The sequence below is a fragment of the Phodopus roborovskii genome, unplaced genomic scaffold (assembly GCF_943737965.1).
Source record: "Phodopus roborovskii unplaced genomic scaffold, PHOROB, whole genome shotgun sequence".
Classification (NCBI taxonomy): domain Eukaryota; kingdom Metazoa; phylum Chordata; class Mammalia; order Rodentia; family Cricetidae; genus Phodopus; species Phodopus roborovskii.
In genome coordinates this window covers 10,565,362-10,588,602 of record NW_026125281.1, presented here as the reverse complement: position 1 = coordinate 10,588,602, position 23,241 = coordinate 10,565,362, and the positions used below count along the sequence as shown (strand labels likewise).

At 40.1% G+C, this 23,241-nt stretch overlaps 1 protein-coding gene across 1 annotated transcript in view; it reads left to right on the top strand.

The window, feature by feature from the left end:
• The first annotated feature begins 257 nt into the window (after window positions 1-257).
• The window catches only part of CUNH8orf34 (chromosome unknown C8orf34 homolog), a 315,486-nt gene continuing 292,502 nt past the window's right edge, over window positions 258-23,241 (top strand). Inside the window, exon 1 of the mRNA XM_051197032.1 lies at window positions 258-385. Coding sequence (XP_051052989.1) covers window positions 317-385 — 69 coding nt within the window. The 5' untranslated portion in view covers window positions 258-316. The remainder of the gene's footprint in view (window positions 386-23,241) is intronic.

Genomic DNA, 23,241 nt, shown 5'->3' with positions numbered 1-23,241 from the left:
GAGGACAGACGAGCCTCTGCCCGCGATTTCCCCACGGCGGTGGAGCTGCGTAAAGCGGAGCGGGTGGGCGCGAGCTAGCTGCAGGATCCGATGGAGTTCTCCCCTCGCCTCGGAGTTGCCTGAGTTGGCAGAGCCTCGCCTGGGTTCCCTGCTCCCTGCGCTGCTCACAGCTAACCCGCTTGCTGCTCACGGCTGTGCGGCTGTGCCGGGGAGCCCAGGCTCCAGTGCACCTGTCCCGGGTCCATTTGGGAGCAAAAGAGGGCTGTCCCCAACCAAGGCGCGCTGTCTTCTCTTCCTCCGACCCATCTTTTTCTCCATGGCGTCTCGTCAACAAACCCGAATCCAGGCTTACCTGGAGAAAAACAAGATCGGTCCTCTGTTTGAGGTAAGGAACCCTGATGGGGAACGATCCTGCTGTCTTTGGGGGGTTGGGGTGCAGAAATTAAATCAGAATCCCCCCTAAGTTAGGGTAGGGTGCCAAGCAAATGCGCGGGAGAGCAAGCCCTGTCCAGCTAGCTGTTCTGGACCGCGGCCCGGCAGGCACTCGGCTAGTTACCTGGATGCAGACAGGTAAGCTCTGGAGGGTCCAACCTCAGACTAGCAGTTGGAGCCATTCGACTGTCCTGCATCAGACATACAGTAGGGCTCACCCAGAATGAGACAGGCAATTCAGATGTACATCTTCAGACTACCTTACACACATACACACACACACACACACACACACACACACACACACACACACACACACCTGGAATTCACACTACCTTTCATGTATAGAACCTGAAAAGGTGGAGGAAAGAATATGTTAAACCAGAGGGGTCCAATGGGAGCCTAATGTTGATCTGCGGCTGAAACAGAAGCCCTTTCCATAGAGAAGGAAAGGAGCAGAGAAGGGTTTTAGGAAAGCATGCCGGTTTTCTGAGGAGATGACTATTTTGAGTTGTTTTCGTTCGCCTTCAGATGACAGAAACACAGGGGAGGAAAAAGAGCGGGAGCAAGAGGAAAAATGTGACTCAGGGCAGAAAACAGAGTACTCCTTAGGGGTCTGCAGGTTGCTGGGGTGCTGGCTGGGTCCTGGAAGTTGGGAGGTGGGGTCAGGTGTTCAGGTGGCAAGGTTCACCAGGGAGGAATGCCTCAGCTTCTTCACTCTATCATTCACCATCCTAGAGGAGAGTCAGAGGAGGAACCCCCTTCCCTCCCCCCCAACACACACACACACACACACACACACACACACACACACACACACACACACACACACCCCTACCTGCAGACCCCTTAGATTGAAGAGCTGAGCTGGGGAGTACAGGAAGAAGGGGTATTGGTATCTGGGAATGGAGTAGATTCTTGGAAACCAGGGAGGTAGAAATCTGCAGACAGGGGTGGGATGTCTTAATGTCTGCTTGAAAGGACTCAAGGGGTTTGTGTGTGTGTGTGTGTGTGTGTGTGTGTGTGTGTGTGTGTGTGTGTGTAACAGATTTTTCACCCCCTGGGGAGGATAGATTGTAAACAACCAAGCTTTAAGAAATCCTGAAGTGGTCCTGCCTAATGTGATCATGTCTAGAAAAGTCTGAGTATTGTTTGTACAAAAACTCTGTTAAAGGAGCTACAAATTATGGGGCACACTCTCTCTCTCGGTTTCAAAATGTTGGCAAAGGAAATTTTAATTCTGCTGAATGGGTATAAATGGGTACCCTATAGTCATGAGAGCCACCAGAATCAGTTCTCCACCCTTAGTGTAATGATCATAAATTACACATGACTTCATATCAGTAAAATACAGAAAAGTAGAAGCAGCATATCCAATTATATATATATATATATATATATATATATATATATATAAAATCACAGGAGTACATTTAGACTGTATTTGTTGGTGGTCATCCTGGAATAAAAAGCACAATTTGCCATGGAAAAATAAGTGAAATTTCTTTTATTAGCAACTCTTCTCACTCATCTTAAAAATCCTGTTGTCCTTTCCAATAATGGAATTAACTTTCTATATAATTAGGAAATAGGCTCGGATTGATATTTACGAGTTGTCTCCTCCCCTTTAATGCTCCTCAGCTAATTCCCCACTGAAGAGTTTTAAGTAACAGAGAAAATGGTTGCATGAAAGCTTTCTCTTTCCACCCAAACTCCACAAAATTCTATGCCTTGATTTTACTGAATGCACATTACATAATCCCCATTAGCCTGGATTGAAGTGATGAGTAGTTCATTTTTAAGGATGGATGTGCACTTTCCATAATGGAGGAGGGAAAAAAAGCATAGTAAGTTCTTGCTCAGGCAACGACAGCGATAGAGCTTGGTTCTGAGAGTAGGATCGGCCAACATCACACACACACAGATCTTGCCAGTTTGCAATCTATTTCTCCTCGAGATAGAGTCTGTAGAAGTCAGGTGTGGTGGGCCACCCCTGTCATACTGGCTCCTGTGCGTCTGCAGCAAGATGCTCCCCATGGCGGCCAGGTCAGTCTGAGCTCCACACTGAATTCGCAGGCAGTCTGGGCTCCAGAGCAACACCTGGCACGAATACAGCAAACCCCGAAAGAACCAACCCAAACAAACAAAACACCAGAGTGCAGGAAGACCACCTGTGAGTTGGGTGTTGGTGACCTAGAGTTCCTGTGACTCGGTGATTCTCAGACATGACTTGGAAGCTCAGTGGAGACACTCAATGGGACCACATTTAAGTGTAAAATTCCCGTGGACAAACCACCAGTTAAAGTAGGCACCTCCCATGCTTACCACCTACACTGTTGTCTGGAGGCCCAAGGCTCGGTGACAGAATTCTTCAGCTGTCAAAACACGCAGTATCTGGAAGTATACCCCACTGTGACTTTTATGTGAGGAATGTTTGGAGAAAACTTGATTTTAACTAGTGAAACACTTTAAAGGGAACTTATTGAAGTTATTTTTGAAATTATCAACTAAGAAAGATAACCACTCCCTTAGGATTGAGAATGACTGGATTTTCTAGATTTTTTTTTTTTTAATTCAATTCCTTTGGCTAGTACCACATATGTAGATCAGGTTGGCCTCAGAGAGATCCATTTTCCTCTGCTTCCCAAATGCTGGGATTAAAGGCATGCCTCACTATGCCTTGTGTGGAAAAAAATTAAAACTTAAAATTTATTTAGTCAATTTCTGTAGTTTATTTCTTATCAAGAATAATTTATCATATGTGATGCTTATAAAGTGCTGTGTTCACCACTCCCAAAATAACTGTAACCAACTTGATTTCAAGTGATCTACAAACATACATTTAAACTGCCTTTAAATATAACTGAAGCCACATTAAAGCAGTATAAACCATGCTTTAAAAATCATTGCATAAGAGTTCCAAGTGATGGCATTTTAAAAGATTATGAACACATGTAAGATGAAAATGACTTGCTTCCACAAACCCTGAAATTTATGTAGTATGTAATAATTTCAGTTTCCCTTTGGCTTATTAAAGGCAAGCAAGCAGTGCCTGGCCTGGACATTAGATTCATAGGGAATGTTTCACAGAGCTGTGATACCGTAGAATTATGACTCTGCTCACTGTAGAATATTCATCTGAGTTCTTATTTGGCTGGCAAGGTGTAAAATGGTTATTCTCCCACCAAAGTGGGATATAATGTATGAAAATGTGTGGTATACAAACAAGAGTTGTACCAAAACCCAAGGACAGCACGTTAATATCTTTGAAAACAAAAATCCAGCACTTAGAAATTCTGGCCTGAACTGCCTGGCATTTACCTGCTCAGGAAATTGAAGTGGCCCCTTTGTCTCTAGTAGAAACCACTCAGCTTAGTTCCTGAGAAGTTATGTGATATGGAGCATAAGAATCCCTCATTTTTCATACAAAGAGCTGTGTGCTTTTTAGTTTTATCCCTGCCAAACTCACTGTATTTCTTCGAATGTGGTCTAACTCTCTCCAAATAGCATGGGGTCACTTTCTCATCATGCTTACAGTTCAATGTCCTACTGGCTGCATGGCCTCAATTTATGTGAACTGATTTGCTGCACACAGGATAAGGTGGACTCACTAACAGATCTGGGGCATCCCGGCACCCATCTTTGTGCATTATGCTGCCGTGCCGCTTGACCACGTTTGGCACCTACCGTATGGGAACCCAAACTCCAATCTGCTTCCATCCTCCCCAGATGCATGACTTTCCTTTGTTAATGTCATTTATAGTCTGAAAGGTACATTCTGCTCTTAGGGAGCTGTCCTGGATGTGGAGATATGTACACACAGTGATGGCTGTGGTTGGTATTTGCCTTTATAGGGTATAGAAGGATACAAGTAAGTCACTCTTGGCTAAACTCAAGAAGTGAGCACCACATTATTCTGAAAGACTAATATAAAAAGCGTAATTTTAGCAAAATGTTTCTAGGGGAGAAGTCATAAAAATACCAGCTTGCTACTTAAAAAGTCTCCAAGTTAATGATAAGTCAATAGGTTTTTGGAGCAACTCTTATCAGAGGTTCCTGCTTCCCAGTTCTTGAAGTGATAAAAGGTTTTTTTTTTTGTATAAATTTATATTAATCTTTATAATCCTGGAACAGTTAGAGAACCACAGTTCAGATAAGATGTTGATTTAAATAAAGTTTTTCTATGTCAAAGTACATTTCTATTGATTGACCTTAAAATAATCTTTAAAATGTATTTGACATGCTTTAGGTTATTAGTCCACTTATTTTTCATTTATACCTTGTTGTGTCTCATTTTCAGTTAGTTTATAAGGGAATGAAATGATTCCAAAATGAATGAAATAATGCTGAGAAAATTTAGCCTTTTATACATAAGGTCTGTACTCAAGCCTGAGCACTCCCATCCTCAACAAAATAAGATAAAATGGAAAACTTACACAAACTAAACTATAAACGACTTATTGTATAACTTTAAAAAATGAAAGATATGCACACCAAAAATGTCATCAACATATTTAAAGAAGTAAGTAATGTGTCAGTGTTTGAAAGTCTCTTCTAGAGGCTATGCTCAATGGAAATATGGGGCTTTAAAGTGATCTGGGCCTCTTTATTTCCTTAATACTTAAATTAACAGCTATCAGGCAGAATCATGCAATGAGCACAATGGAGCAGGTGGCCTTGGGACTGTGTGAACAAAATTCATGGGCTGAGTGGAGCAATTGCTTGGCAAGACCATATTTTTTTCTGTATGAGGTACTACAGGCATTGAGGAAAGGGTTGCATTTATTGAAAATCATGCAAGTCATTTTTTCTCCATGATGAAGAAGTAAATCACATATTAAAAGTAGAGAAAAGCTTGAATGTCAAGATGGCTTTGCAGGTACCATGTAATCTCATGACTTTCGAAAATAGATTTGAAGATTTTACTTATGGTAAGGTGTCTGTACCACATTCATATCCTTATACACATATCCTTATATACTGGTTACTGGGAGACTCTGGGAATAACAACACGGGAGTAGCATTGAACAGACTTGGTACCAGAATTGTGATGTCTGAAAATCCTTTTCTACTGGAAGAACTAGATGGGCTAGAGAAATAGCTCAGTGGCTAAGAGCAATGATTGCTCTTCCAGAAGTCCTGGGTTCAATTCTAAGCACCCGCATGGCAGCTCACAACAGCCTGTAGCTTCAGGTCTAGAATATCTGATACCTGCACACAGACATAAATGCAGGCAAAACACCAATGCAAATGAAATAAAAATAAACAAAAACTAATAAATGAAGAATAACCAGATATCATTGGAGGAATGGTTGATCTCAGCTTTGTAGAAGATGAATGGTCTTGGGGCATCTTACACCAGAAAGCAGCACAAAATGAGTTGTGGGGTTGCCATGAAGTCGGGGAAACCGGTTCGAGGAGGCTCCAAATACAGAGTCAAATAAAGATCAAAATATAGAAATAAATGAACAGTTTATCATACTGGGTAAAATAGAACATTTTATTCCACTAAGACTTAATGTGCTTAATTCATGGAAGATAGGAAAGGTTAACCAGTAGGATGCCAATAAGTCACAATTGAAGTGAGAATGGATGGAGAGAATCACTGCTCAATAATCCAGGCAAGAAAAAGTAAAAATTGCTGAAACTGTTAAGTGAAAGTTTAATGAATGGTGAAATGTTGCATATTCACTAGGCATTTTGCAGCAAAGTATTTACTAATTATAAATGAGAGGTAACCTTCCAGTAAAGAAGCCTGGCACACATCATTTTCTTCAAATAATAATTCTGCAACTAGTTGGCAAGGATCTTGTGCACTATGTAGACTGACATCAGGGGTAGGAAAGGAAAATCTGTTCAAAGACTGGCTTTAGGCAGTGGCTGGATTTATGTCCACTCGGCCTGAGGTGTGTGAACCCATTGGTCTTAGTGATTTTACAGTTGTCTGGAACTCTTCCAGTGACCAGGAGGCCCTACCATTTCATAGTTCATCATAACATTCTATCTTCAGCCTTAGTTTTCTACCCTTTCTATTTCTGCTTTCCTCCTTGTTGTTATACTGGCCCCCCACCTCAAAATGCTCAGCCTCCTTCTCTTTAGCAGTCAAACAGTGAGCCAGACTCCTGCTTCAAGGATACACTAGAGCCTGGCCAGTGCTCGGTCCAGTGGGTAATGGGGCTCAGTCCAAGAAGCAAGACTCAGAGTTAGCAATGTGAGTTTTCAGTAGGGAAAGCTAGGGAACCAAAGGGCACGTGAGATGCTAAGGATCCAGAGTTTCCCTAGTGCTGAGTTTATATGAGAGACAATTACTTGAAAAGATCTATACAATCCCAGTTCCTGCTCTCTCTCTCTCTCTCTCTCTCTCTCTCTCTCTCCCTCTCTCTCTCTCTCAAAAACAGAACAAAACAAAACATGCAACAACAACAACAGCAAAAAGAATATCAAAACAAAATGTAGAAAAGTGGGGAAAATCTGGGAAGAGGATGGTGGGAGGAGGTGAAGGAATATGATCAAAATATATTGCATGGGAAAGCATTTTAATAAAGGAAACGAAGCCCATACCCATGTAATGGAGTGGAGCACTGTACTTGGCCTTGCCTCTCTATCTAAAAACTTAATACCATAACTGACACTACATACATATAGAAGGTTTCATACAATAATTAAACCACAAGAAAGTAGAATGTTATGCTTAACAGACCACCAGAAGACAAGGGAGTAGAGGTAGAAAACTACAGAGGCACAGAACAAGCTTTCCTTCTTCAGATGTGGTACCCTCCCAGATCCTTGGGGTGAGAATGTCGATGCAGATCATTTCCCTCCGTCCTCAGTGCGCCAAAGACCAGTGTTCTCTTAGAAGCAGAAAGGGTTTCTTTTGTAGACAGGCTGCTAGCAGCAGCAGTCTTTGCCTCTTCTTTACCTGTGAATAAAGACACTGGCAGCCTTGATGCTTCTGTAGCAGAGCCTACCAGTCATTCCACGGTCGGTGCCTCTGATACCCAGATGCCTCGGCTCTCTCTGCTGCTGTGCTTTGTGTTACCAGCTCACCCAATGCTGTTAAAAGCAGGGAAGGGAAGAGCATTTGCAAGAGAACTTTCATGCAACGCAAGGGGAGTCGGTGCAGGAGATGTCTTCCGATCTACTCACTAAGTTTGCACAGCCCGCTCGTATAGCCAGAGAAGGGAGTTAGAACCAATTGCAGCACATCTTGCATGGATATCAAGGCTTGTGTTTGCCTCTATTCATAACGTACCTCACCCACAAATGAGGGTTTGTGTTTGGACAATCACTGCCTAGCCTCCATACCATCAGTCATAGCCATCCCTCTGTCCTAGGTAGATAAGTTTGAAGAGTTTTCTAGAGTTCAGATAGCTCCTAACTCACACCCCACACACATGTGTATGCATAATTTAAACATAAATATAAAGAGAAAATATAAGATACAGCAATTGAGTAAGCACTTTCTGTAAAACAATGTAAACAGGTGACATGTCGCTAGGGAACTGCCGTGAGCACACTGCTCACAGAATGAGGGTGTTAAAGATGACGGTGTGCAACGACTACAACTTTCAGCCCAATATCAGAATGCAAAACCACCCAACCATTTTGGAGAAGAGTTTAGCAGTTTCGTTTCTTCAAACATTTGATTTGTTAGGGTCTGGAGAGATGACGTAGAAGTTAAAAACACTTCAAATAGACAAAATTAGGAAACATTGTAACATGCTCATTAATATGTAAATGGATAAATAGTGTAATTTATAATATAGTACTATTCAATAAAATTTGGATTATTGTTATACACAACAATACATGGAAATTCCCCCAAATAATTATCTGAATGAAAAAGCTAAAGGTTTATATATTATGTGTGGCAAAGTCATAAAAACAGGAAATGACTTTCGATTTTCAGGTGTCAAGAGTTATATACCGGAATGAGCACAGAGAGCAGGGCTCTAAGTTAACAAGGGGGATTCTTCCTGGTGGCAATGATCTATGCATTTGAGCTCTGCAAGTGTCAATATGCTGTACTTCATGTTATTCTGTATTTTACATAATATTCCCATTGGGGAACATGGAAATAGGAAAGCTCTTTATATTATTTATCACAACTGCACATGCATCTATAATTACTTCCAAGGAAACCTTAAGGAAGTAGTTGCCTGTCTATGTGTGGTTTAGTTTCCGGCGCTGTGAAAAGATAACTGAGAAAATCTTAAAGGAGGAAGGTTGATGTTGACTCATGATGTAAAGCCTTGGTCACTCGGGCCATTTTCTCTCAGGCCTGTGGTGGAAGGTACGTCACTCTGCAAGGTATAGGAGGAAATTAACTCCACCCACAGAGACTGTGAAACAAAGAAAGAAAGAGGAGACAGCATATCCATGTCTCCAAAGATGAACTTCCTTTATCTCGGCTCATAAACCTAAAATGTAGGCCACTTCACAGTATCGCCACCTGGGAGGAAGCCTTCAATACATGTGCTTTGGGGGTACATTGAGGTTCTAAACCATAACGTTGTCTCACATATTGCGTCTTAATTCAAAAGGCCTTGGGCTTCATGATGGAACAAAGAAAGCAAATTAGAGAATTGGCTAACCAGGAGGTAAAGTGATCAAAATGTACAGATTGACTGGATAAAAACAATGTCTTTATTAGGCCTTTGCTAGATCCTACAAAATATCAACAAATCTTCAAATTTAGGAATTGAGAAGTTTTACACTTCCCTGCAAAACAAATCTTACTGATCCTCCAGCTATGCATAGAAATATTACACAGAACTGCAGTATAGTTACACAACATGATGCAAATTACTGAAGGAATCAAAATTTTTGAAATTCTGTTCTATTACATATGGATGTATTATTCACTTTGATGTCAAATAAGGTTGCCCTATTAACACTGGTGGCATCTTTTAGTTGGAAGTTTGCACGATATAGGGTGACTCCATATCCTTGCTGCTACAAGTAGAGCAGCAACCGACATATACATGCAAGTAACACTGTAGTGGCTTTCAAGTATTATGGGCATATGCTATGTAGTCTCTTTCGCCCGTGGTTACTAGCTCCCAAGGTATGAGTTTGTGTGTGTGTGTGTGTGTGTGTGTGGTGTGTGGTGTGTGTGCGTGTGTGTGTGTGGTGTGCGTGCATGTGTGTGTGTATGTATGTGTGCGTGTGTGTGTGGTGCATGTGTGTGCGTGTGTGTGTGTGTGTGTGTATGTGTGTGTGGTGTGTGCGTGTGCGTGCGTGTGTGATGTGTTTCTGTGTGTGTGTGTTTATGGCTCATGAAACTAGAAAGAGGACTATGAAAAGAGGAGAGGGTGTTAAGGAAATGAGGAAGGACAATAGGGGACGTGTGACATCAAAGTGGAAAGGAACTGTTGGGGTAGAAGGACAAGGGAAGATGAGGGGAATGAAGAGGTTAAGAGGATCAACAGCACAGTGAGACTGAAAATACCATAGCTAATTTAAACAATAAAAATATGAATCAACAAAAGCCTCTTAAAATTATGTCAGCAATTGTACATATTAATGTAATTCAATGTGATAGTTCAAAACATATATATAGCATGTGACGATCAAATCCAATTTTTTCTTTTATACACTGTTCCCTCTCATCCTTTCCAATTTTGTAATCACTGCACTCCATTTAAATCACCTTTCTTTAGCCTCTGCAGATCAGAGAGAAGATGCTGTGTGTAAGACAGCTTTGTTTTGTTGTAGCAAGCCCAAGAGGCAAGGTCTATTTAAATTGCTTATCTGTTCTTGATTTAAGTTTGGTAAGTGATAGTTATCCAGAAATTTGTTCATTTTCTTTGAATTTTCAGATTTTGTTGAATACAGATTTTCAAAGTACGACCTGAAAATTGTCTTGATTTCCTCAGTGTCCATTGTTATGTCCCCCTTTTCGTTCCTGATTTTGTTAATTTGCATGTTCTCTCTCTGCTTTTTCATTAGTTTGGATAAAGGTTTGTCTATCTTGTTGATTTTCCAAAAAACCAACTCTATTGCATTGATTTTTTTTTTGTATTGTTTTTCTGGTTTCTACTTTATTGATTTCAGCTCTCAAATTGATTATTTCCTGGCATCTACTCCTCCAGGGGGAGTTTGCTTCTTTTTGTTCTATGGCTTTCAGTTGTGCTGTTAATTCTCTAATGTGACTATCCTCCGTTTTCTTCATGTGGGCACTTAGTGCAATGACCTTTCCTCGTAATACTGCTTTCAAAGTGTCCCATAAGTTCAGGTATATTGTGTCTTCATTCTCCCTGAATTCTAGGAAGTCTTTAATTTCTTTCTTTATTCCTTCTTTGACCCAGGTATGGTGCAATTGCACATTGTTCAGTTCCCATGAGTTTGTAGGGTTTCTGCAATTTATGTTGTTGAATTCCAACTTTAAAGAATGGTGGTCTGATAAGATACAGGGGACTATTCCAACATTTTTGTATCTGTTGAGGTTTGTTATGTTGCCTAGTATGTGGTTGATTTTAGAGAAGGTTTCATGTGGAGTTGAGAAGAAGGTATATTCTTTTGTGTTTGGATGGAATGTTCTATAGATGTCTGTTAAACCCAATTGGGGACATAACTTCTGTTAGTTTTTATGTTTCCTTGTTAAATTTCTGACTGCTGGTCCTGTCTAGTGGCGAGAGTGGGTTGTTGAAGTCTCCCACTATGAGTGTGTGAGGTTTTATTTGAGCTTTGAGTTTTAGTAGAATTTCTTTTATGAATGTGGGTACCTTTGTATTTGGGGCATAGATGTTCAGAATTGAGACTTTGTGCTGATGGTTTTCTCCTGTGATTACTGTCTTCATCTCTTTTGATTGACTTTGGTTTGAAGTCTAACTTGTTAGATATTAGGATAGCTACACCTGCTTGCTTCCATTTGATTGGAAGATCCTTTCACAATCCTTTATGCTGAGGTAATGTCTGTCTTTGAAGCATAGATGTATTTCTTGTATGCAGCAGAAGGCTTTATTCTGTCTTCATATCCATTCTGTTAGCCTGTGTCTTTTTATAGGTGAGTTAAGACCATTAATATTGAGGGAAAGTAAAAACCATTCATAATTAATGCTTGTTTGTTTTAGATTTGTTGTTGTTGTTGTTGGTATTGTGAGCATATTTGCCCTGCTTTATCCTTTGGGTTCTGGTGAAGTTGGATTATCTATTGCCTATGTCTTTGTGAGCATAGTTTACTTTCTTGGGTTGGAGTTTTCCTTCCAGAACATTCTGTAGGACTGGATTTGTAGATACATATTGTGAAAATCTGGCATTGTCATTGAATATATTGTTTTCTCCATCTATAATGATTGAGAGTTTTTGGGTATAGTAGGCTTTGCTGTATCTGTGGATTCTTAGTACTTGTAGAACCTCTATCTAGGACCTTATGGCCTTGAGGGTTTCCATAAAGAAGCCAGGTGTAATTTTGATAGGTCTGTCTTTATATGTTATCTGGCCTTTTTCCTTCGCTGCTCTTAATGTCCTTTCTTTATTCTGTATGCTAGGTGTTTTGATTATTATGTGCAAGGGGTCTTTTTTCTTTGGACCAGTCTATTTGGTGTTCGATTTTCTTCTTGTACTTTCATGGGCATGTCCTTCTTCAGATTGGGAAAGTTTCTCTCCATTCAGTTTGATGTTGGCTGTTGGTTTGCTGTATATTGCTCTTATTATGTTTAGGTATGTTCCTGTTATCCCTGATCACTCCAAGACCTTTATCATGAAAGGGTGTTAAATTTTGTCAAAGGCTTTTTCAGCAACTAGGGAGATGATCATATGGTTTTTCTTTTTCAGTTTGTTTATATGATGGATCATGTTGATAGATTTTCTTCAACGATTTTGTTCAATATGTTTTCTGTGCCTTTGAGCTGGACTTCTTTGCCTTCTTCTATGAAATCTCAAAGCAGTTTGATTCACATTTCTTTGATAGCTAAGGATGTTGAACATGTCTTTAAGTGTTTCTCAATCATTTACCTTTCCTTTATGGATATTTCTCTGTTTAGTTTTAAATCCAGTTTCTAAGTTGTTTTCTTTTTTCTTGATATCTAGTTTCTTGAGTTCTTTACATTTTGGATAATAGTCCATAATAATCCTATATCAGGTGTGGAATTGTTAAAACAAACAAACAAACAACCAAACAAACAAAAAACTCTTTTTCTACCTTGTAGGCTGCCACTTTGTCCAAATGATGGTGTCCCTTGCCCAACAGAAGCTTCTCAGTTTTTTTAGGTCCCATTTAGTAATTGAGGATCTTAGTGTCTGCACTAGCAATGTTCTGTTCAGCAAATCTTGTGCTGTACCGATGGAGTTCAAGGCTATTCCACACTTTCTCTTCTACTACATTCAGTGTAACTGGTTTAATGGTGAGGTCTTTGATCCACTTGGACTTGAGTTCTGTCCAGGGTGATAAGTGGATCTATTAACATTCTTCTACATGCAGCCATACAGTTTAACCAGCACCATTTGCTGTTGTGAAACCTGGAGATGACGTTAATCAAATCAGTCTTGGGTCGGGGGAAAAGCCAGCAGCTAATTGACAGGAACTCTCTATGGAGAGTGCTGAGGAGAAAGAGAGATGGATAGAAAGTTACACAGCAAGGAGTAGTGGGGGGGGACTTGAAATTTTGTGATCTTTTTGGTTTGGGGTGGCTGGAGGGATGCTCTCTTGCTGTGTCCATCCAAAAGGGAAAGTTAGTTGGTCATTTGTTTGGGCCTCTCTGATCTAGTAGATTTTCACCTCAACATCTGACTCTGGAGTCTTTATTGGTAAATAGAACAACTTGAAAGAAGCAACACTTTGTTGAAGATGCTGTCTTTTCCTGATGTATATTTTTGACCGCTTTATCAAACATCAAGTATTCATAGATGTGTGGATTTATGCCTGTGTCTTTAATTGAATTAAATTAATCAACATGGCTGTTGTTTTTCTGATTTTTTAGTTCATTTTCATTTGTATATAGAAAGGCTGCTGATTTTTAATGAGTTAATCTTTTATCAAGGTAATAATGAAAGTGTTTATCAGATTATAAGTTTCCTGATGCAACTTTTAAGGTACTTGTGTATGTTATCATATCATCTGCAAATATAGTTTGATTTCTTCCTTTCAAATTCTATCATCCATCCATCCATCCATCCATCTATCTATCCATCCATCTATCTATCTATCTAAACTGTTTTGGTAATTTGAAAGCATGAGGTTACTCTATGTAGCTCTGACTGTCTTGGAACTCTCATTGTATATGAGGCTGGCTTTATATCAAGAAAAGTGTATGTTTCATATAGATTCTCCAATTTATTGGAGTACAATATTTTCTGTTGTTTCTTTTATTGTTAATATCCAGTTTTAATCAGAGGTGGTATTAAAATAGGATGCAGAGTATTGTTTCATTTTCTTGTATCTGTTGAAACTTGCTTTGTGATTGAGTTTGTGTTCAATTTGGGAGAATTTTCTGCAATTTGTTCAGAAAAATGTCTGTTTTTTTATGTTTAGTTGAAATGTTTATAAATATCTGTTAGGTAAGGTCCATCATTTTAGTTTATATGTCTGATAGCTCCAGCATTTCTCTGATTAGTTTTTGCCTACATGACTTTCAATTGGGAAAGTAGAATATTGAAATTTCCCACTCTCAATGTGTGAGGGTCAATATATGATTTAGGCTTTAGTAATATTTCTTTTATAAATGTGTGTGCTCTTGTGTTTGGGATATAAATGTTAAGAATTACACTGTCATTCTGGTAGAATTTATTCCTTAGATGGGTATTTACTGTCCTTCTATTACTTCTTCTGGTTGGTTTTGAAGTTTGCTTTGTCAAATAATAAAATGGCTATAATTGCATGCTTCTTAGGGCCATTTTCTGGACCATCTTTTTCCATCCTTTCCCCTGAGGTGGTGTTCATCCTTGATGTTAAGGTGTGTTTCTTGGATGAAGCAGAAGGATAGCTCCCTTTGTTCATGTTCATTTTTTCAGTTTGTGCCTTTTTATTGGAAAATTGGGACCATTGATGTTGACAGATATCCATGATCAGCGATTGTTATTTTGTTTAGTTGTTGCTGGTGGTGTGTGTAACATATGTGTGTGTGTGTGTGTGTGTGTGTGTGTTTACATGAGTTTGTATGTATCCCCTTTTTTGCTTTCTTGGATTATTTATTCTCTACATTTCCTTGGGTTTCCCTCTAGCAAACTTCCATAGAGCTTTATTTGTAAATAGACGTTGTTTAAATTTGGGTTTTTTGTGGGCTGTCTTATATTCACCATCTATGGTATTGGAATTTTTTTTCTGGGAGTAGTGGTCTGGGCTGGTATCTGTTGTCTTTTAGAGTCTGCAGCACACCTGTCCAGACCCTGCTGTCTTTCAGAATTTCTGTTGAGTACTCAGGTGTTATTCTATTACTTCTGCTGTTATGTTACTTGGTTCTTTTCCCTTGAAGCTTTTAATAGTCTTTCTTTGTTCTGTATGTTTAGTGTTTTGATTATTACGTGGCAAGAGAACTTCTTTTCTGATCCCGTCCATTTGATGTTCTGTATACTTCTTGTAGCTTGATAGGCATCTACCTCTTTAGGGAAAATTTTTATATGATTTTTTTGAAGGTATTTTTTCTTTGGCCTGAGTTTCTTCTTTCATTATTCCTATCATTCTTAGATTTAGTCATTTCACAATGTCCCAGATTTTCTGAATATTTTCTGGAAGGATTTTCTTTTAAGATTTGACTTTCTTTTGACTATCATGTCTTCAAAGCTTGAGATTCTTTGTTCCATCTCTTGTTAAGTCTGGCTCTGTGTTTCCTGTTCAAATTCCTAAATTTTTCGTTTTCATATTTTTGTCAATTTTGGTTTTCTATTGATTCAGTTTATTGATTCTAGGCCCCTTTCAGGACTTGAAAACTTTTATTTATTAATTTCATTCAATTGTTTGTGTTTTCATATAGATTTTTCAAGGCTTTAATCATTATTATTATTATTATTATTTGGCTGTTTTAAGGTCTTTTTCTTGAGCTTCAGCTGTGTTGGAATATTCAGAGTCTGTTGTGGTTGCTCTAGTGGAGACATATTGTCCTGGCTGCTGTTGATTGTTTTTACACTGGCGTTCAGACATCTGGTTTGGAATGATTGTATTTGTAAGTGCTGATATTTGCTCTTGTCTTTGTTGAGTGGGTGTTTTTTCCCTTGGTTTCTGTTTATTCTCTGGTTCTTGGGAGAGCATGGTGGCTGTGTGTTGTCATGCATAAAATTCTTCTAGAGTCCTGATGGGTATGGCCACTGGAAAACATGGTTACACGTATTGGGAGATGAGACATAAGAATGGTGATGGGTTATGAGACCTAAAGTGTTTCACAGAAGGGAAGAAATCAAAGTGCCCCACCAGGATCCAGTTAGTTAATCCCCGTGGGAATGGAGCCAGGGATTGAGGAGAAGCCTGGTCAGAAGGTCTGCTACAGAGCTGGGGGTGAGCCTGCAGAGCTTGGAGGAGTGGAGGGAGAGTGAAGACCTGCAATTAGCCCACTTGCTTCCCTGTGCAGAGTGGAGTATGGGTCCCCAGGGAGTGTGAGCTGGGGGCCGGGGTAAGCAGTGAGTGAGTGGAGGGTGGGAGCTTGGAGGGTGAGATCTGTGGGATACACTGGAGATGGGGCAGGGAGGGATGCACTGGAGATGGGGGCAGGGAGGGATGCACTGGAGATGGAGATGGGGCAGGGAGGGATGCACTGGAGATGGAGATGGGGCAGGGAGGGATGCACTGGAGATGGAGATGGGGCAGGGAGGGATGCACTGGAGATGGAGATGGGGCAGGGAGGGATGCACTGGAGATGGAGATGGGGCAGGGAGGGATGCACTGGAGATGGAGATGGGGCAGGGAGGGATGCACTGGAGATGGGGGCAGGGAGGGATGCATTGGAGATGGGGCAGGGAGGGATGCATTGGAGATGGGGCAGGGAGGGATGCACTGGAGATGGAGATGGGGCAGGGAGGGATGCACTGGAGATGGGGGCAGGGAGGGATGCATTGGAGATGGGGCAGGGAGGGTTGCACTGGAGATGGGGGCAGGGAGGGATGCATTGGAGATGGGGCAGGGAGGGATGCACTGGAGATGGGGGCAGGGAGGGATGCACTGGAGATGGGGCAGGGAGGGATGCACTGGAGATGGAGATGGGGCAGGGAGGGATGCACTGGAGATGGGGCAGGGAGGGAAAGAGGTGGCTGGAGCAGGTGTTCTGGTGCAGAGCTAAGGATGCTGCCTCAAGACTGGATTTAGAGGAGTAGAAGAAGGGTTGAAGATCTGCAGTTAACCTGCCTGCTTTTCTGGCCATAGCAAATCATGGATCTTTCATGGAGATTTGTCATTTTAGAATATTCTATCATGTATTAAATAATTAGAATATCCTTTGCATGTGGAAGTCATGAAGGTATCATCTTCTGTCAGAGACGAGTGACTTTATAGTAGGTGCTCAAATAGTGTGTCTTTGCACTTGACCAGAGAGGGCAACGTATGCATAGTGATGCCCTGCTCAAGTCGCTGAATTTCTGGCATATTGTGCTGTATCTCTCAGTAGACCTTAGCTCTCAGGGTAACAGATAGTGAAGCGAGTGCTTTCTTGTGCTGTTTAAGATGCTGTCCATTGAAACAGGCAACACATAAACTCTTTTAAATTTTATCCCTCTACAGGAAAAAATATTATCAGTAAAACCAGCTAGTAAATAGCACGTTGGTGTCTGTTATTTTAACAACTGGAGAGAAATAGTTCACATACAATTTATTTTCTTTTATGCACAGCAAATAACTTTTAATTAACGTTCTTAGCTACTTAATTAGCTTATGCTTTCCAATTTAGCACTTGCTTTTAAGAGAATGTGTGATAAATGAATTCACACAAAAGTGCAAAATATAATCTATAACTCTTCCGTGTTTGTATGTATGTGTATATATATGTATGTATGTACCTACCTATCACCTATTTATAGCTATCTGCCTGAGGGGTACAGGGTGATCTCTATAGATAACTCAGGTAAAATCATCATTTATCATTTTCTTGACCCTGAGCACATTATATGGTCCCCGGATGCACTGGTGTATCCAGCTGATAAATGCTTGTGGTGAGATATTTTGAGGAACAGAAGAAAGTCTGAAGAACTCAGCTCAGCGCCTGGAACTTGGTAGGCAGACACCCAATACCATTGACTGCTGTCACATTAGAGGCTATGGTTTCTCTTTTATTGAAATGTTGAGGTCTAGTTCGGGTCAGGTGGGGAGGCTCATTTGAATTGTGATTCTTGTATCCTGAGATTAGAGTTAAGAGTACACACCTGCCCTTGTGTTGGAGCTGCCTAAACAGTATGTGGTTATGTGGTGATAGTGCCAAGAAGTATAGCAATTTAAAAGGAGCATATGTGTGTGTGTGTGTGTGTGCGCGCGCGCGTGCGCGCGAGCACGCATGGGTGCATGTGCACCCTCAAGATTTTGTGTGTGCATATGCATATGTGAATGTATGTGGATGTGTATGTGTGTGTGCATGCATATGTGCATGTGTCTGTAAGCCTGTATGTATGTATGCATACATGCATGCATGTGTATTTGTGTGCCTATGTTCACTAATTGGAACAGTGATTAGATTTGCCTGCTCCTGTGTCACCAAAGTAACCACATGGTTTAGTAGAATTTGGAAACCTGCAATAGAATTAGAAGACAATATTTACTGACTTAATGTTTTATTGAGACCCATGACTGATTACCTCTTAACTGAAATAGCACAGAGTTTATTTGTCACAGATAAGCCCCATGAGCCCAGTTTAGTTGATTCTGTGAGTATTCTTGTGATGTCCTTGACCCCTCTGGCTACTACAATTCTTTCCCTCATCTTTTGCAAGATTCCACAAACTCTGTCTAAAATTTGGCTGTGGGTCTGCATCAGTTTCTATCAGTGGCTAGATAATGCCTTTCTGTTGAGAACTGAGCTAGGCACCAATGTGGGCACAGGAAATGGCCAGTCCAGGCTGTGTGTCTGTTATTGCTAGCAGTCTAAACTTGGGTCTTCTTGTAGATTCCTGGAAGATTCTCTTGTGCCAAAATCCACTATTTTTTTTTTTGCAGTATATAGAATATTTCATTCTCTTGAAAATTCATTCCAGGTTGGTTATCTTTTCAACAACTGCTTTATCTTTAGTATATAGTATTTTCAACATAATACACAAAATTTTGAATGTATATATACAATATATAGCCTTACATACATATATGCTGTATTGAATACCGAAAAAAATAAGCCCACATAGAGCATTTCCCGTGTCTATAGAAAATACAGGTATAGTCAGAATACCTCAAATTCTGCACATTTACATAATCTACAATTTTTTTTACCTGTCTATATACCTGGCCAATTTTCATATATCAATATAGTTCATGGATACAATACTATAAATAAGAACATCTTGCTTAAACTTCAGATTCAGAGTCTTTTTTAAAGAAACTTGCTGTGGAACTAGGTATTCAACTGAACTGAACAGAATGGTCCCACTTACAGTTGCTTTGTTTCTAGATATTCTCCACAAAAATAAAAAAGGATGGGTTAGTCGAACTATCTAAATTATCTTCTGGACATAGGTAGTCTTCTATATCTAATGTATTGATAGTTTTAAGGTGAAAGTTGTTTCTATAACATAGAGATGAAAAATTTTGCTTTGAAGTATAGTAAAGGGCATACCAGAGGGTCTAAATCCTGTGATTATGCCTATGTGATTATGTGTTTGAATCTACTGATCTAAATTTGTATTTGATTCATCTGTAGTATACATTATGTATACTATGTAGTATGTATACATATGTAGTATGCATTATGGTGTATTTTTGAGATACTGTCTTGAATTGAGTGTTCTTCACCTCTGGAGAATCCAGTATTGTTTTATTTGTTTGTGTGTTCCTTATTTTTCTCATTTTCCCCCAAGATGTAACAGTCCTGTTAGCACTACACTAAGTGGTAGTTAGAAACAGTTACATTTACCAGGCAGAGAACATTACTCTATCATTCCTCTCTGGTTCTTTGAGACATTCTTCAGCATCTTGACTTTTAGCATTGAGTGAAGATATGAGTAACAATGCTCTTAACTTTATACAGATTTTAAAATAGCCTGCTTTGTGGACTCTTTAAGGCTTCTAACAGTTTCACAAAAGCATTCCCACATCCTTCGACTATTTTCAGACTGACTCTCACAGCGCATTGAGTTGTGACCTTGAGTCTGCTGGAGCTGGCAGCCTTCCACACCTGTAGGCTATAAGGAATAGAAGATGGATTAGCATCATTCGTTTCCTTAATAGTTGCGTTGTAAGAAATAATATCCAGAGAAGAATTCATGGGGTTCATGCACATTAAATTCCAAGTTGTTAAAAGACATATATTTGGGCTGGAGGCATGGCTCAGAAGTTAAGAGCACTGGCTGCTCCTCCAGAGGTCCTGAGTTCAGTTCCCAGCACCCACATAGTGCCTCACGACCATCTATCATGAGATCTGGTGCCCTCTTCTGGTATGCAGACATACATACAGGCAGAACATTGTATACATAATAAAAAAATAAATAAAAGTTTTATAAGACTAAAATAAATAAAAATACATATTTGGATGAAGCTAGTTGAGCTAAGACCTTCATATCCATACCTATAAGGCTGTCCCAGAGGAATTGATTTCATCAGATTGTTTAGTAGAATGGATAACAAAGACTTGGCTGAGATTAATTGCAAGACTGAGACCACTGAAATTAGTTTTAATCATTGGAGTTTGCTATGAAGAGCCACTTCTGTTACATTAGCAGGTACTACTTTATAAGAACTATTGTGTGGTATAAAAAGAAGCTACCAAGTGTTTAAGAATGTTAATCAGCCTGCCATGCCTGCCATGTTGGTCTTGGAAAATCCAGACCACAGCCATAGCTAGACAATGATGAACGTTTTTTCTCAGATTGCCTTTATATTGGTTCAGCCTTCCCCTTTCCCTCTGCTTTTGATTTATACTCATTGATACGTGTACTCCTCTGGACACCATCTTCAATTATTTTAAATTATATATATTATAAAATATGTATACTTTATATATGTATACCTTATATCTATACACAATATAATACATGTAACACACAATCTTTATTGTCTCCTTCTCCACTGTTCAATGATGATGTGCCTGTAGATACTGCCTGCCAGGGTTAGTTTTCTGAGCTATGCAGGCAAAACCACCTGGAACTCAAGAACTTCGGCATGAACTTGGAAATTGTCCTCCACCATGGATTTGGCTCTGTTTGGCCATACAGACTAACAACAGGTTACATACCTCATCATACCAGACTTTGACGGTCACTCAGTCTCAACAGTTTTCTAGGCACTATCCATCAGGGTACATGGTTTTATTCTCCCCGAAGTGTTCACCAGTAAGATGTCCCTCTGACAAATCTTCTTGTTGCACAGTGGTCAGATTCCTGTAAGAATCTATGCTTTGGGTGGGGGCATTATCCAGTTTAAAAGTTAAAAAAAAACTCACTCCTTCCATTAAAAAAGATTAAATGCACCTTTCCTCAGATCAGATGGAATGAAGCCTCTGTAATTGGGGAAAAATTCAAGATTTCATTGAAGTTTATCACAACTTTGTAAAATACCAAAATGAAACTGGGCATCATGGCACTCATGTTTAATCCCAGCACTTGCAAGGAAGAGGAAGTTGCATCTCTGAGTTCGAGGCCAGCCTGGTCTACAGACAGGACCACACAGTGAAACCCTGTCTTTAAAAGCAAACAATTCCAGCACTTGGCGAGTAGAAGCAGTCAAATCACTATGTGTTACAGCACAGTCTAGTCTGCAGAGTAAGTTCCAGGACAACCAGGACTGTTTCACAGAGAAACCTTGTCTCAAAATAACCAAAAACAAAACACCCCAACCCCCCCAAAGCCAACCAAACCAAAGGGGGGCACCCTAAAATGATGATGACTGGAGACTCAGGGTGGTTCCTAGCATATATGTGATATCCTAGGTTAGTGTTCTACTTTTTGTTTTCCCTACATACCACATTCAGCTTTCTAAGCACACTGGCTTACTATACATAGCTTTTGTTGTTGTGAAGACGCTGGTTTGACCATTTGTTCTCCAAGTGGTCACTAGTGACTGTCACACACATACTGTGTTTGCATGTAATCCTTGAATTTATTTTCAATTAGAACACTAATGGGGAGTTTTGGCAAAGAGTGGGGAGAAAGCTCTAACCCAGCAAGACAAACCACAAGTGTGAGTCCGGAAGCAGATGGGAAGGGAGTGAGCATCATTCAGGAGAGGAAAGTGGTGCTAGCCAGGAAGGAGAATTAATCAGTGAGAAGTTTCAAATACTGTGCTCCTCTCGTTAGATCGCTGCTTTAAAGAGATGATTGAACATCGATGGTTGATGGGAGATGTTGTTCTGTGAATATGTTTCTCTTATTGATTAATGAATAAAACACTCTTGGCCTATAGGGAAGCAAGATAAGCGGGACTGGGAGACAAGGAGGATTCTGGGAGATGTAGTAGAGAAGAGTTGAAATGTAGGATGCAAGAGGAGTAAGAGGTCCAGACCTTCTCCCCGGTAAGATAAAAACACATAAAAACACTTAGATTGATTGAAATGGGTTAATAATTAAGACAGAGATAACTAATAAGAAACACTAGTAACAGGCCAACAGTTTCATAATTAATACAGTGTCTCTGTGTGTTATTTGGGGCTGTTGCGGCTGTGGGAACAGGCTGACAGGAAAGTGCTCATAGCAGATGGTGCCACAAAGCTTGGCAGCACTTTATCCTGCATCTGAACCCTTGTAGGACTACTTCACAGAGCCTAGAGGGGGCAGGATGGGACACAAAGCTTGAAACAGCTTCACAAAGGCATCTGGAACCTTTGTGGAACATCTTTCCTGCATGTCTGAGAATGTCAAGTTGGAATCTACACAAGTATCAACAAGTCAGCAACTGTTTAGGCAGCATGCCAATATCGCAATTATTTCTGGGATAATAGTGCTTGAGGGAATCTTTCATTTAGACCTTCTTGAATGTACCTTGAACTCAAAAAATGACAAAAAAAAAAAAAAAGAAAAGAAAAAATAAAAGAAAAGAATACGAGAACCACAGATAAAAGATGTTCTATTTGTCTTACATCTGTGGCTAAAAAAATTCTGTGCAGGATCGAGCTGTCTCTTTCCTCTCTCCTCATCCTGTCACACTATTAGACCCTGTCAATCACTTCTTTGAAGGACTTTCACATCAACCCCTCCTTTTCTCATGATTATTGCTTCAGTCCTGGAAGTCAGATGACAGCATCTAGTCATCCCTCTATAGTTTATTTATTTCAACTGGACTTGATGCATTGGCTGCTCTAACTGGAGATATTTATCATGCCACTTCTCTAGCAAAAAATTAACACATACTGTTCCTTCCCTCCCTATGGCTGTGCTTTCTGAACACCCAACAGTAGGGATCTGTTGTTTGAACACGCGCCAATGACTGTGGATAAAGTGCAAAGTTCCTGTAGATTTTAAGTACTATCAAACTTCAGGGAATTTTCTTGCTTGTATTTTTATTAACTTTAGCTCTGCCTTCTCATCCAGGGAGATGAATTCACAGCTCTGGACTATTCAGCATTTGAGAGCTTGAAATGCTGAACAATGGGCTGGATTCTAATCTACGGTGGCATTTGAAGTCTTGCAGTCTCCTGAGCCACACCTTTCATATTGTCTGTGTCTTGCTTTCTTCCTGTGTTAACTAGGCCAACTTGTCCACCAGCCTTCTAAGACACACAAGGTCAGCCTTTCACTGGACTTTAGAGTTTTTGGAAA